Source organism: Serinus canaria, chromosome 13 (genome assembly GCF_022539315.1).
Source record: "Serinus canaria isolate serCan28SL12 chromosome 13, serCan2020, whole genome shotgun sequence".
In the NCBI taxonomy this organism is placed as follows: Eukaryota; Metazoa; Chordata; class Aves; order Passeriformes; family Fringillidae; genus Serinus; species Serinus canaria.
The window spans coordinates 2774868-2788985 of record NC_066327.1 but is presented as its reverse complement, the minus strand read 5'-3'; the positions used below and the strand labels follow the sequence as shown (position 1 = coordinate 2788985).

Below are 14118 nucleotides of genomic sequence, written 5' to 3'. Positions count from 1 at the left end.
TAGGGTGTTCATTTATTCCCAGTCTGATTAGGCATCTAACTTCCAGAAAAATCATGGTAGATATCTCAGTAGCTTTGCAAGTGTGGCCTGTGGTGACCAGGAACAAGCAGTGTTTCTGTGTGCATGTCTGGTAACCCTACAAGCAGTATGGTTAATCCTATTTAATAACATTTTACAGTGGGCTCATTTCTAAGGTTTCTTGAACTTGGGTCTCCCTTTAGTGCAGCTTGACCCAGCTGAGTATATGACCTAAAATAAATGTCAGCAACTGTTTTCTAATGATAGGTGTAGAAAGTAAAGATGTGAAATACTACTGTATAATTACATAAATATGCAGTGCAACCCCTTGGTAAAGAGAGATTTGCCAAATTTAGCAGAACATCTATATTTAGGTACAAATTTGCACATAGTTTTCACCAGTCAACTACTTACAGTCTGGTGGGGGGTGGGAAGGGTTTGTTTGAGCATTAATGCTGAATCATGATTTCTTGTGTTCTGATTTAAATTGGGGCTACCCAGCTGCTCCCCCATGGGCTCGATATTGGGCAGCCTCATTTCCTTGTCTTGGAGGATGCTAAAATCCAGCTGGATGGTGCCATGGGGACATTGTCCTCTGCTCAGAGCTCAAACCATCCCTGCAACATTGACTTGACAGAAGGGTCAGTGTGGAGGGAAGGGGAATACACAGGCACTCATTTTTCTGTGCACTTGTGTGGCCTGGCCTTCAAAACTGGGAGCAGCTCCAGGACTGAGCTGGGGTGTTTGTTGGAGTCTGCAGCTGGGGCTCAGACCCTGCAGGTGAGGAGGCTGCAGAGCTTCCATCTTAGTAGGTAATTTTGAGTTCTTGTAATATCTGTGATGATTCCTTTAAAGTATTAAGCTGTTATTGGAGTAAAAATGATTCTTGGATTTAAAACAGAGGCAAGTCTTGACTTCCATGGAAGAAGGAACCTTTAGGTATCTTTCCCACTGAAAACTTCATGAAGCAGGAAAAATAACTCCTGCATCTTGTTTGAGGACCTTTGTGGCCCTGTTTAATTGAAGCTCTGAGGCCTCACTCTTAGCAGGGTGCTTTCATTGGCTCCTGCAGATGCTTTCTTCCCTAGCAGCAGCCCAAGTGCCCTGCAAACACCAGCCAAAGGCCTCGTGTAAACCTTGTCTTCCTGGTGGGAATGGCCTTCTGCTGGAATGGGGTACTGGGAGCAAAATTCAGAAATCAGTGATTTGTGCAAGTACTTTAATAATTTTAGGAGGTTTTCGCACAGTGCCTGGCCTCAGAGGTTGTCTCAAATAGAAACTTTCTTACTGGTACCTCAAGTGACCTTGGTCAATGATAAACTAAAGATTACTTTAACTTTGAAATGATACAAATACTTCTTTTTTGTAGCAACAGACTGCAGTAACAAGGTTGCAGCCTTTGTGTTATAAACCCAAGCTGCCTCTGACAAAGTGAAGTGCAGGTGAATTAATATTTGGATTTAGGAGTTAATTTAGATAGGATGGTATGCTATAGTCCTTAATATACATAGATATATATTGTAATAGAATACAGATAGTTTTGGTTTTTTTTGTCACCAAGTAGTTCTCCCTTTTTATTGTGAAAGTGCAGAGGTTTTATTTTGCATAATTTTGGAGGAATGCTGAGCAAGTGAAATTTGTGGAAATGCATTTTACTCTTGCAACTCATTACTTAAGAATTTTTTTTAATGTAATGTTGATTGTTTAGAAGTCTTATAAAATATTAGAAAATTTTCTCCTTTTTTGCAGTACTGTGTATCTTCTGCTCAAGTGTAGATAGAAAACACTTACTATGACAAAACATAAATAAAATAATTGGTTCTACTTACTATGATAAAACATAAATAAAGGAATTGCTCCTGTGCTGGATCCTGTTCAGCACAGGAGCAATTCCTGCTCTTTGTGAGATGAGACCCCTTATTCACTTTGGTCCTTCTTTCCTGCTCTTTGTGAGATGAGACCCCTTATTCACTTTGGTCCTTTGCTTTCAAGAGGGAGTTGAGATTTTTTTCAAAATTATTTTCATCTTTAGCTCTTCCAAATCATCCTAGAATATGTAAGAAAAAGTGCTGAGACTGAGAGGGGTTACTCCCAGTTGAATTATAATGATGTGTTTGTCCAAATGCTGGTGGTAGCTGAGAAGAGACAAGTGTAGCTGGCCCTTCTGGCCAGGAGAGCTTTTCAAAGGTACCTTCCTGTATACCCACCCTGCAGGAAGAAAATACTTCCTAATAAAAGAAAAATAGGATGTTTTATTGGGTGCTGGACAGTGGGCCAACAGAAAGTCATCTCAGATGTTTTTAACATTTCATGTGTTAGCACTAGGTTTTAGCTAGGTCCCTAAGTTATTCTCCCTTGCATTCAGTAAAACTTAGGGATTACTCATTAACTAGAATTTTCTTCTAGGAAAATCCCTAAACCTGCTGAACTTTCTCCTTTTCCAAATCATGAATTAAACCAACAGTGTCACATGGCGGGTAGGTAGTAAGTCAGTCATATTTCAAGCCAAGAGAAGAGGGGAGATCAGCATTTGGGGCTGACTGATCTCCCAAACTGATCCTTGGTCCTGGTGACTGCTGAGCATCACCTCTTTAGAGTATGTGCTCTTCCACAGCCTGAAAGGGAGCCAGGGGAAAAGGGAGTCTCATGTGCATGTTTGGCATTTAGGATTTCTTAGGATAAATCCAACTGCTTAGATAAATGTCTCTTTTTAAATTGTTTTTATAAAATAGTTACATTTTTAAGCCCTTGTGCTGCTATATCTTGAATTTTCAGTGGATGATAGCTTAGGCAGGGCTCTCTGATAGTTTCTCTGAAATGACTAAGTGATGGCTCAGGAGTTGCATTGGGGTTTCTGCTGCTTTGGCAGTGGGACAGCATGCACAGACCTGTTTATCCAGGCCTTGAAAAGAATTGCTGCCACTAGCTTGGGATCTGAGAGGGGCAGAAAGGCCAGGATGATTTTCAGTTTGCTATAAGCCTCTAGATAACTTAATTAGTCACTTTAAATGCTGAGATTCCTCTGTCTGAAATGTATAGGTTGGCCTGGAAACAGATTATTGAATTACTATTGTATTCAAGATCCACTTATATGATTTTTTTTCTATTTAGGCATTGTCCCCTTGGATTGAAAAGAGATCTTAAAAGGTCATTTCCAAGAAGGTGGCTTAGAATGTTTCCCATCTTGGTTGGGTGTGAGCTTTTACATCAGCAAACAAAAGCATCTATTCATCTTCTGCCTTAAAAGTTGCCTTCACTTTGGTTTAATGCCTGGGATTTAATACTTGAGCAAGGAAAGCCATGGCTAAATTCATGCAACAATTCTGGTTTATATTCTAATAAATCAAATACTGAATTACACCAGCTGTTTCTTGGCTTGGGTGAGGAAAGAAGAGTTGCTCTTTCTGTGGGAATATTAGATAAAAAAACAGGAGAGGAGGGAATCCTGGAGCCCATGGGGAAGATGGAGCGCTCAGAACATGATTTAGAGTGGACTGAGATAGAATACGTGAAAATAACGAGTGCTTAGTGCAAGTGGTGCTTATTTTAGTCAAGTTTCTGGTCTCCATTCAAAGGTTTTCTTTGGTATAAAGTCAAGAATTGGCACTTGATTTACTGGTATTGATGTGAATTTTTAATAAGCTTCAGTTGTCAGTTCCAGTTCTGTACGTGACAGCTCCTTGCTGCAAAAGATTGTTTTGTACCTGGGGAAAATATAATTATAATTATTTTTGTTTATCAGACATTGAATATGTCTGGATTTACCAGTGTTTTGGGTTATTTCAGTAATTACTGAGATGAGTAAATCTTCTTTTCTGCTATACACAGAAACTTTGTAGCATTGTCATTTTCTTGTACCAAGAGGAGTCAACATGTGTGTTGTGTGCCTTAATTCTATGAGGGTTAACAGGGTGCAATGATGTTGCTTATTGTTGTGAAACAGTGCTTTAATAAAAATAAATAGAAGTGTTCTGTTTCTGGCAGATTCACAGATCAGACAGCTCTTTCCAGAGGCTTGTGATAGGGCGTAGTTTGTGGTATTCAGAACTACTTAAATGGCATAGTGTCAGTTGTCTACTTAAGAGAGAATTCAGGTAAGTGCTTAAATTGACAGGAAACATTTGACAGGAATGTCTGCTTATGGTTCAGTGTGAGTGCAAGAAAATTGAAAACCAAGCAATCTCTGGAAAGGACGGGTATTAGTGTAAAACATTAATTCTGATTTATTGTTTTATCTGCATGTTTCAAATGACAGCTGTAATTTTGAGAATTGACTGGTGACTTGGGGTGCCAGGCTTGAGACCCTGTGGTGAAACAGCCATAAAGATGTCAGTCCTTGCTCACTGCCTGCTGCCTCTCCCATCATTTTAGGCAGCTCGTGTGGTAACACATCAAGAACATTGTGTTGTGTGTAGGGATGTTGGACTTATGGCCCACACTGTGTGTGAGGGCCTTTCCTTTCCTGCAGCAACAAATCTTGAGGTTGTGTCCACCTGTATTTACCCTGTGTCTATAGCAGCATCTGCAACATGAACCTGTGCTCTGAAATGAGCTCATCACAGCCTAGATCCTGTAGCTGCTTGTTTCACTTGCTGGTAATTGTTTCATGTCTGTGGGAATAAAGGCTGTCCTTTAGATAATCCTGCCTCCAGTCAATCAGCTTCCTGCTGCAGTCAGAGCTAAACAGATTTGCACCCCTTCTCTCCCAGTCTAATGCCCTGCCTATGGAGCTGCTGCTGCAGGTGTGAGCACTGACAGCTCCACTTAAAGGTGGAACCATGGTCAGGTTTATGGCCTCACAGGGAGCTGATCATGATCTAATGTCTTTCTGTTCTCAGAAGAATGATCTTCCAGCTTGACAGACCCCTTCGTATGTCCATGAAATTCAGTAAAGTGGTAGAAAATTATTTGTTTTCTCCCTTTTCGATATGTTAAGGTGACCTGTGAAAGTGTCTGAGAGCTGCCTGACCTGTCAGAAGGTGAGCAGTGACTGGAAAGGATGCTCCAAGTACTTTATGCTTCCCATTGAGGTGGTGAGCACCCAGAGCACCTTGTACCCCCCCCAGGCTGGCAGGGGACTGTGTAATCACAGCATCCATAGTGCTGGATAATGCTCTTGTGGTGAGTCATGGGTCATAGTGGCTTCTGTCTTCTTGGACTGGAACTTTTATTTTTTAATGGAAGAAACTGCCTTCAAAAATTACAGCTCTAGCCAAACAGAGTGAGTATGGTTTTATATAATTAATTATGTCTGAATTGATGTTCCCATTGATTCTGTGTTGTTTCTAGGTACTGACTCTAGAGTACTTCCCTGAAATGTTTATTTTGCTTTCTGTAGCTTTGAAATGCCAAGAAAGGACAGTGTTCTGATACCCCACTGAAAGGTTTTGTGAAAATACCCACATTAGTGTGTGGTTTTTCCTCTCCCTTTACTCCATCTCTTGAAACTGAAATGGTTGTGCAGGAAAGTACCTTAAACAGGTGCAAAGATGTTTGTCTGGGCTGGCAGGGGAAGAGTGTTGAAAAGTGCATTCTCTGGTAAATCAAAACCAAGGTTTTTGTTGGAGTTAAGTCCACACCAAGGGGCTTGTGCGGCACTTAACTGTTGCAGAGAGCATCTAAGAGTGTCATGTCAGGGACAAGGTCATTCACTTTACTTTCTCCTTGGAATGAATATTTTTAATGGTTTTGATAGCTGACATCCTTTATATGTGGAATTTACAGGGGTTTGATGTTAAATTTGAAATACAAACTAAAGTTCATTCTTAGTGCTATGTCCTGTCACTATTCCCCAAAAATTTTAGGGCAGGATTGCAAGTATTAATCCAATATTGGCATTTAGTTTAATAAAGGACATAAAAACATAAACTGTTAGAGGTTGGGTTTTTCTGAAAATTCCAGAAGAACTTTCTCTGCTGCATTTCTCACATTTCTCCTAATGCAGCATTGCACATGCTGTTAATTATGGAGTGAAAATGTCCAAATGGAATTATAGAAGCAATTAGGAATGGTTTCCTAACACAAAAGAGAAATTCAGGCATTCGTTTATTTGCATAAAAAGTAGGAGTTGAGGAGTCCCAATCAAGAGCTTGGGTCCTTTTTATTTGTAAATACTTCACAAACAGAGCAATGAGTATTGTTACCCCAAAATAATTGTTCATAGCTCAATGGGTTCCTGGAAAATACAAGTTCAAGGAAATAATTTGACAGCACCTTTCTCTTTCCTATCAACACTTTTTGTGAAGATGGTCTTCCCAGGAGCACTAGTGTGGCAGAAATGGAAGGTGGAAGGAGCTGTCTCTGCTGCTGCCCTTGCCTGCAGGAGGAAGAGAGAACAGTGCTACCTACAGCTACCCAGGAAGCTTTTCCATCCTCTGTCAGGAGCAGGCTATTTGTGAGCAGGTCCAGGCTATTCTGGGAAAAGTACTTTGCAGTAGTGCAACATAAGGAAGATCAGTTTAGATTTAATATTAGAAATGTGTTGTAACCCTGCACGTCGTGTCCATCTCACCAGAATGACCGGTGTTGGTGGCGATGTTGGTGCCTGTAAAGTCTCTCTGCATCCCCCTGACCTGCAGGGAACTCAGTGCTGGTGTTACCAATAAACACTGATGGAGTTGAGGCCACATGGCTGCAAGGTAGCTGCTCTGGAGGGAGGCACCAGGGCTGTAACTGGATCTGCAGAGCTGCCAGGCTGCTGCAGTCCTTGGCAGGACTTCAGGCCAGGGCCATGGTTGATGTGGGAGAGGAGGAGACACACGAGGTGGTGAAGCTCTGCCCTCCAGTCCTGTGCAGCTTCTTGGGTTTGGACTGGGAAGGTGAAATTGGTTTGGCACTTAGAATAATATCTGGAATCCATGTGTTCCCATTGAGTCTTCCCAAGTAAGATGCTTATTAACTGCCCAAAGCAGCTCACAAAATAATCCAAAAATAGCACAGTGACTGGTTACTCTATCACTTTGCTGCAGATCTGATTAGGGTAGAGCAGAGTGCCTAAATTTTGCCACATGAGCAGTGTATTATGTCTTCCAGGAATGCTAATATGAGATATGTTTGGATTTTTTACTTGCCGCTTTTGATTTGTAATGAAGTTTATTTTTTGTTGAAAAAGACAGATTTGTTTGATATATTTGTGATAGTTTTGATTTTTAGAAAAAGATTATTATAATATGTGATTATTGTAGGTCACTTCCATTCACAAGAGACATCTGATCAATTAGGTAGTTTCTCACTCTGCTATTAGTGATGTTATCCAACTGTTCATTCTCTCTAGCTTTGTCTTCGTGTGTGAGAAACTGTATTGATTTACAGAAATGTCAGACATTCTGACTTGAAAATACATTGAAGTTTATTCTGGGAGACTGGCAGTGGTGCAGCTATTTTAACATTTTGCATATGGATTTTCAGTATTTTCACACTCAAGATATATTTTTATTGTGTGTATGTATGTTGTTAAGCTCTTACTAAAAATCAAAATAAAACCTAAAAATTGATGCTCAGCATGTGCAGTAATAATGAAAGCATCTGCCTTCCTATGATACAAAACTATGATGAAAGTATTGTATATGAAGCAAGAATTTTTGAGAGATTTTAATTGTGCAAGGTCTCTGGAAGTACAGTTGCTGATGTAAAGAAGAGCTGAAAGGCAGGAAGAGTTAATAAGAGTGGTGAAAAGAGCAGACTGCACCAGTACTACCCAAGTTGTATTCTTAAGTAAAAACTGTGTGTGTAGTTTGCTCTAATTTGTAGTGTTTGCACAGTCATTGTTAGAAAGACAGACTTATTTAGAGGTTCCTGTAAGCAAAATGGATTCCCTGTTGGGGGACAGAGGTTCCTTGCAAGCTGAATATTTGTGAATGGTGAATTAACACTGATTTAGGTTCAAGATGTGGATTGTTGCCTGTAAAATCCAGTAAATAGATCCCAGTGAGCTTGTGCTGGCAGCAGTCAAGGAGAAAATGGTCCATATCTTTCCCAAAGTGTCAAACCCATGAAGTTTTAGAATTTGCAGCAGGGCAGCTTCTGGCAGGTTGCTGCAAGGCTGCTGTGCTTCCCTTGGCTGAGGATTGCCTGGCTCTTCCCAAGGCTGAACCCCTAAGGCTTGCCAGGAGCCACTGAGTGTTTCTGCAGTGTTTGTTGTTCTCAAGTGGGAGGTGACATTTTACTCCTTTTGGTATGTCCTCAAAAGGGAGGACTGCTGTTAAATGTAGTGGTGTAGTTGACAAAGAAAAATGTCCATAAGAATCTAATAAAATTTCTTGTATCTAGTTCTCAGCTGTGTATAATGGATGGTCATGTAGACACAGTGGGAATTTCTGCCTTCCACCAGATCACACAAACATGTTGCAATAGGAATAATATTTCCATCGTATTAATGCCATGTGTGGTCTTGTGGGAAAAAATGAAAAACCCTGAAGTACTCATGTAGGTAAGGGTGAATTTTCCCAGAAGTCAGTTTTGCATCAGAACTCATGAAAGCAGGGAGTCCTTAAGCTGGCTGTGGACTAACCTGAAATTTGAGTTCTGTTGAGGGGGCTCTTACTGTAGGGTTCTGTTTTGCTGTGAGTTGTAAATAGCTCTTCTTTGTTTGCTGTAAAAATATGTATCACTGGTTTAGGTCACTAATTTCCTGCTTGTTTAATGTTCAACTCTCTCTTGCAATGACAGTTTCTTATTTTAGGACTGTTGCTTGGACTAACCTAGAAATCTTGCTTCTCTGAGTCCCAGATGAGAGCCTGCTCTTACCTTTAATATTTGTGTCTGGCACACAAGATCTGCTATCTGTAAGCTGGCTGGGATCACAAATATCCACTGAGATGTGGGCCTCGTGTTTGGTGTTCCTAAAAAGTCATACTCGCTCCTGATTCCCATTATATTCCCATGTGAGCATTTCCCTGGCACACAGGGCTGGCTTGGACACCAGGGGATAGTGTTACAGCCATTTACATATCAAAAAGGGGAAGAAATGAACTCTTGAATAGCAGAGCTCTGTGCTGCTCCCAGATCCTGGAAACGTTGTTCACACAATGGAGCACTTAATGAATTTGCAGATGGCCTGATTTGATTTTTTTTTTTTTTTTTTTTAGGGTATAAATTTTCCTTTTCCAGGGGAAACGAGATGGTAGTTTTCTGCTGGGGTGAGAAAAATAGGGGGAAGTATTTTGGGGAAAGCTGAGAAAGGAAGATGAGACTGGGGTATGAAGTGGGAGAGGGCAGCAGTGGCTGAATAACAGGAATGTCTCATTTCTACAAATGAGCAAATCTAAGGCACCAGTAGTGTTGGTACAGGTAACAGACAACATCTAATTATGAAATAATGTTTTTGTCTTAAAATACTACTGAAAATAGGGGGAATTATGTCTAAGCTTGGGAGATTCTGAAATGTAGCTCTGCTCTCTTTAGAGTGTGAGTCAGGTATCCTCCTTGTTTACTCTGGCAAGCTGTCAGAAAACTGCAGTGTGTTATGTTGAGTAATTCCATGGGCTTGTGTTTGGAGGTCACGTGGGGCACTGGTGGGACAGCATTATTGCTGCTTGGTTGGAATACCTGCCTGCTTAATCCTTCTGCAGATCTGTTCTTGTCCAGAAAGCAGAGCAGACTTGGGTAATGCTGAGTGGCAGCTTGGAAACAGATGTTTTGGTGTTGAGTTTTGGTCAATTCTTGTGTTCCTGCTCAAAATAAACAAAATCTTTGTGGTACCTCTGTTGAAATTACTTTTAAAAGAGAAATGAAAGGCATCTTGGGAAAACATTCCATCTTTCCCTGGCACTCAGATAGGTCCAGCTGTACCACAGTCATTACTGGTGGCTTTTATTAATAACATGGTAGATGAACTTCTGGTGGCAAAGATGTTACAGGTTCTTGTGTCTGCCTGCTTGGGTGGTTAACTGTGCAAACATGCATAACACTTATTCTGTATTTTATCTGAGGTGACCTTGCTGTATTTAAGGTGTTTCAAATTGTAATTTTTGCAATTTTTTTTTTAATGCAGGGTTTTTGTATTTTGTGAGTTTAACTACTTCTTCACTGAGTTGACCAGATGTTTTTTGTAGTTTTGTTCTATGTTCTTTTATGATAGTACAGTTAGATTATTTTTGTGGGTAATATTTTAGATTTACTTTAAAGCTTCAAAAATGGTAAAATTGTTTTTTTGACTTTGCAAACAGGTTGAATCATTTATTTTGGACCAAGAAGATCTTGATAACCCAGTACTCAAAACCACATCGGAGTTATTCTTATCGAGTGCTGCAGAAGGTGCGGACTTGAGAACTGTGGATCCAGAAACACAAGCAAGACTAGAAGCCTTACTGGAGGCAGCAGGTACTTTCCCTGTGTAGTTCTTTTTCTGAACCTGACTTGTACATAGATCTGGCAGCACATAAATTTTGACACTAGTGAAATGTTCAGGAGTCTGGAAATTTCCCATGATGAGCAAAACATGGAAAAGAAGCTCTTAACTCTTAACAAGTGTTGCAGGTTGCTTAGTGCACTCTTTCTGTACTTACAAAGTTAGAAAAATTAATTTGAATTAAATGGTATTTCACTGACTTGAGATTACATATGTTATGAGAGGGAGAATTAATGGGGAGAGAATAGAAGGAATGAGACTTGCTAAAATGACTTTTTTCCTGCTTCTTTGGTCAATATATAATTATTAATTCATTACTCCAGAAATTTACAGGTAAAATACTTTTTTGTCTCTTTTAACTTTCACAAAAGCATTTTGGCATTCTGTAGTTCTGAGGTATCACTGTTGGAAAATACATATTAAACATTCCTGTTTTGGAACAAACCTGATGAACATGGTTGCTTCTACATTTATTGGCTTAAGAGTGAAAGCTTGACTAATTCAAATCCTCCTACAATTTGTGACTGGGATGTTTGTCAGGGATTTGGAAATTATTTGTTAGTTTCAAAAATTCCAAGGACAAAAAAATATAAAACCCTGCTTTGAAACAAGTCACATTTGATCATCATGGGTGTATACTCAGACTTGTAGGGGTGTGCTGAAGTTGGAGTTGCACACCTTACTGTGGAACACTTAAGGAGCTACATAAAATAGCACTTATTTGCAGGTGTGTAGATGCTAAACTGTGTACAGTTTTAAAGGAGAATTTTATTCTAAGGAAGCAAAAGAGGCAGAGATTTGGGATCTGGGTTCTCTTTGCATTTTGGATTTGAAAAAACCCAACTTAAAACACAGCACAGCTTTTGTCAGCAGGAAGTTGCAGCAGCCTGTCTGCTCTAACTCTTGAAGACCAAACTTAGTTTTGTGGGGAAGACAGGCTGTTCCTGGGATACGACATGCACTAAGGGGGTTTGAATAATTTGCTCCCTTTTTAAGCACTTTTAAAAATGCAAATCAGTTCCTCTCATGTACCTGGTGGCTGCTGTGTCCCAAAGCCTATTTCTGGCTTTATAAATTGCTGGTGGATCTGGCTGGTGTTATGGGGCAATGCTGGGCTGCAGTGCTCACAGGGATCTCACAGTATTTGACATATCCAGGAGGTATCTTTGCTGCTTTTAGCACCTGTGAGAATGCTGTACTCAGATTTCTAAGCAGTAGTTGGGTATTTGTCCCCAAGATTGGATAATTTGTTTTTTAGCTGAGGTTTCCATGTCTTGGTTTTCCCAAGTACATGAGTGGAAGGAATCTGGAAAGAAGAGCAAATAAAAAAGAAGTGCCTTTGTTTGAGGACTTCATCTCTCTCTCTCTAGAAAGACTGGACAAAATTAATGCCACTTGATGAATGTGTGAGATCAAAAGAGTGAAAATACTCTGGGGAAAGTTCTCTAGTTAAGCTGTACTTGTGTTTCCCACTGTGGATTAGAATACTAAAAATAACAGGCTAACCTACAGAAATATGCTGTGAATCTAGTAGTTCATTAATAAAAGCCATAATTTGACAGTGATTGAAAAAGAAGTTAGTGGTTTTGGGAGATGTTCTAATATCTTCACTGGATTTATCTGGCTGGTTTGGCTGAAAATACCCTTTTTAACCCTGAGTGAGCTTCTAGGCTTCCATCATGGCAACCTAGTGTTGGGCCTTTGTATTCTTTTACAGTTTGGCAAAAGCAAGTGATTTCTGTAGTTCTTTTAGTCACAGTTAAGTCCTCAGCATTAAGGATAGCTTGGAAAAGTAGGTGGCAGAACTATGGCTCAAACACATTTAAAGCCTTGTCTGTAGTTTCCAGGCGTAGCTTGGCCTTGGTTGTGATGATCCCCTTGTGACAGGCTTGATTCCACCTTACATATAGGTGAAGAAAATCAATCTTGTGTTCAGTGTCTTGGATTTCCTAGGGTTTCTCATGTGCCAGGTTTGTGGATGTGTCATTAGGATCTTAATGAGTATGACTTGCAAAACTAGTTTTGCTCATTCTTCTTGAATCCTTTAATGCTCTGATCTCACATGGCCGTGTTGTTTATTAGTTCTGGAAGGTAAGTTCTAGCAACTGCAGCCACGTGGGATATTGTTCTTCAAAGTACTTGTGCAGAAGTGGTTTTCAGCTTTCGTGTACTGTGTGATTTGTAGGAGCTGTGTTTTGTTTGTAAGTAGCTGTCTTGATTTGAGAGCTGCTGCACAGGCAAGTGTAGAAGCCAGAGGTTATTTGAACTTCTTGAAGATGTTTCTGTAGGTTGTATTTACCCACCATGAGACTGCTGGATATTTTTTCACTTGCTTATTCTGTTTCAAGGATTGTGGATGTTGAAGGTGAGAGCCTTAAGCCAAATTTTTAGCAAGAGGGTTGTGTCTCACCCCCCTTGGCATAGCAGCAATTACACACATGTACATATCCATGTGCACACAAAGATTTCTTGTTTTTCTCTAAAAACCTGCCTGATTAGCTTTACTTTAGACAACCATACTTTATTCTGTGAAAGAACAGGCACTTTATCACTTTATTAATGAACAACTACCTTTAAACAATTGTCAGTGTTTGTATTATTTAAAAAAAAAATAGTTCTACAATCTGAAGACCAAGAGACCATTGTAAATATCAGTTGTTTCCACCTTCAGAAACAGAAGATAACTTGAAACAACTGAATCGAGTTGTTTGGCAAGTTTTAACCTAAACAAACCAAGTCTTGTATATCTTCCTTTAGTTTAACTCCTATTAGCAGAGAAGGGATTTATAGGTAAAATAACCTATGGAATGAGAACCATCCTGCTTGGAGGATGTTTCCATTTTTCAAGCTGTAATTAAACAGATTATTAGTATTCTGAGAGTGGAGTCCTGTTCTGCACTAGAAACATTTTGCTCCACTGTTAATTAGGATACTGTGGATTTCTTAAAATAATATTTCAGCTATAAAGAGTTATGATTCTTGTGTGGATCTTCAGAAAGAAAGTATCAAATGCCCTTTTTAGGGGCAGAATTTGACAGCTGGAGATGAGAGCTCTTTGCTACTGGGAATGAATGGCTGGAGTGTTGAGAGCTCTTGTTCTACTTGGTGAGTTCTTTGTGGATCCCCGACATGTGTTGGTGAAAGGGCAAATTGGGATAATTCCAACAGGTTAAACCCGTTTCATTTTCTGTTCCCAACTTGTGTTGGTATCAGGAAGGGGAAATGACTCTCTTGTGTTGTGCAGTGTCTTTCTGCAGGTTGTTTTTGAGGATAGAGAAAGGTGTTGGTTCAGGCACATGGCCAAATAAAAATCCTGGGTGCCTATTTGGTGTATTCTGCAGCAAAAGCACAGATTTCTACAGAAAGTTGTGAAATGTCAAAATGTTAATCCCTGCAGTTAAAATACCCTGTTGATAGTGTTTCAGCATGGTTTGGCTGAGTTTTATGGGAAGTGAAATAGAGTGTTACTAAACTGCTTTTTGACTTGAGGAAATAGCTTGAGTGCCTGTGTCCCTTCCAGCAGAGATTTTAAGTGTGTTCCTTCTCAATCTGAATGTTGAAACACTTTGACAATGAAGCATCAAAAAAAAGATGCAGAAGAAAGTGGTAAAGAAATTTCAGCTGCCTTTGGGGGACATGATGTTCCTGTATCTACACAGGGAGTAGTTCTGTAAGCAGTGAGTTCTTCAGGACTCCCACTATTGTTTGCAAAGAGGCTTGTGAGGAAAATATTTTGAGAGGGAGAATGTTGA

The 14118-nt window shown here is 39.9% G+C and overlaps 1 protein-coding gene across 1 annotated transcript in view; it reads left to right on the top strand.

The window, feature by feature from the left end:
- ANKHD1 (ankyrin repeat and KH domain containing 1) overlaps positions 1 to 14118 on the top strand; it is a 99840-nt gene that overhangs the window by 4574 nt on the left and 81148 nt on the right. Inside the window, 1 exon segment of the mRNA XM_050979872.1 lies at positions 10185 to 10338. Coding sequence (XP_050835829.1) covers positions 10185 to 10338 — 154 coding nt within the window.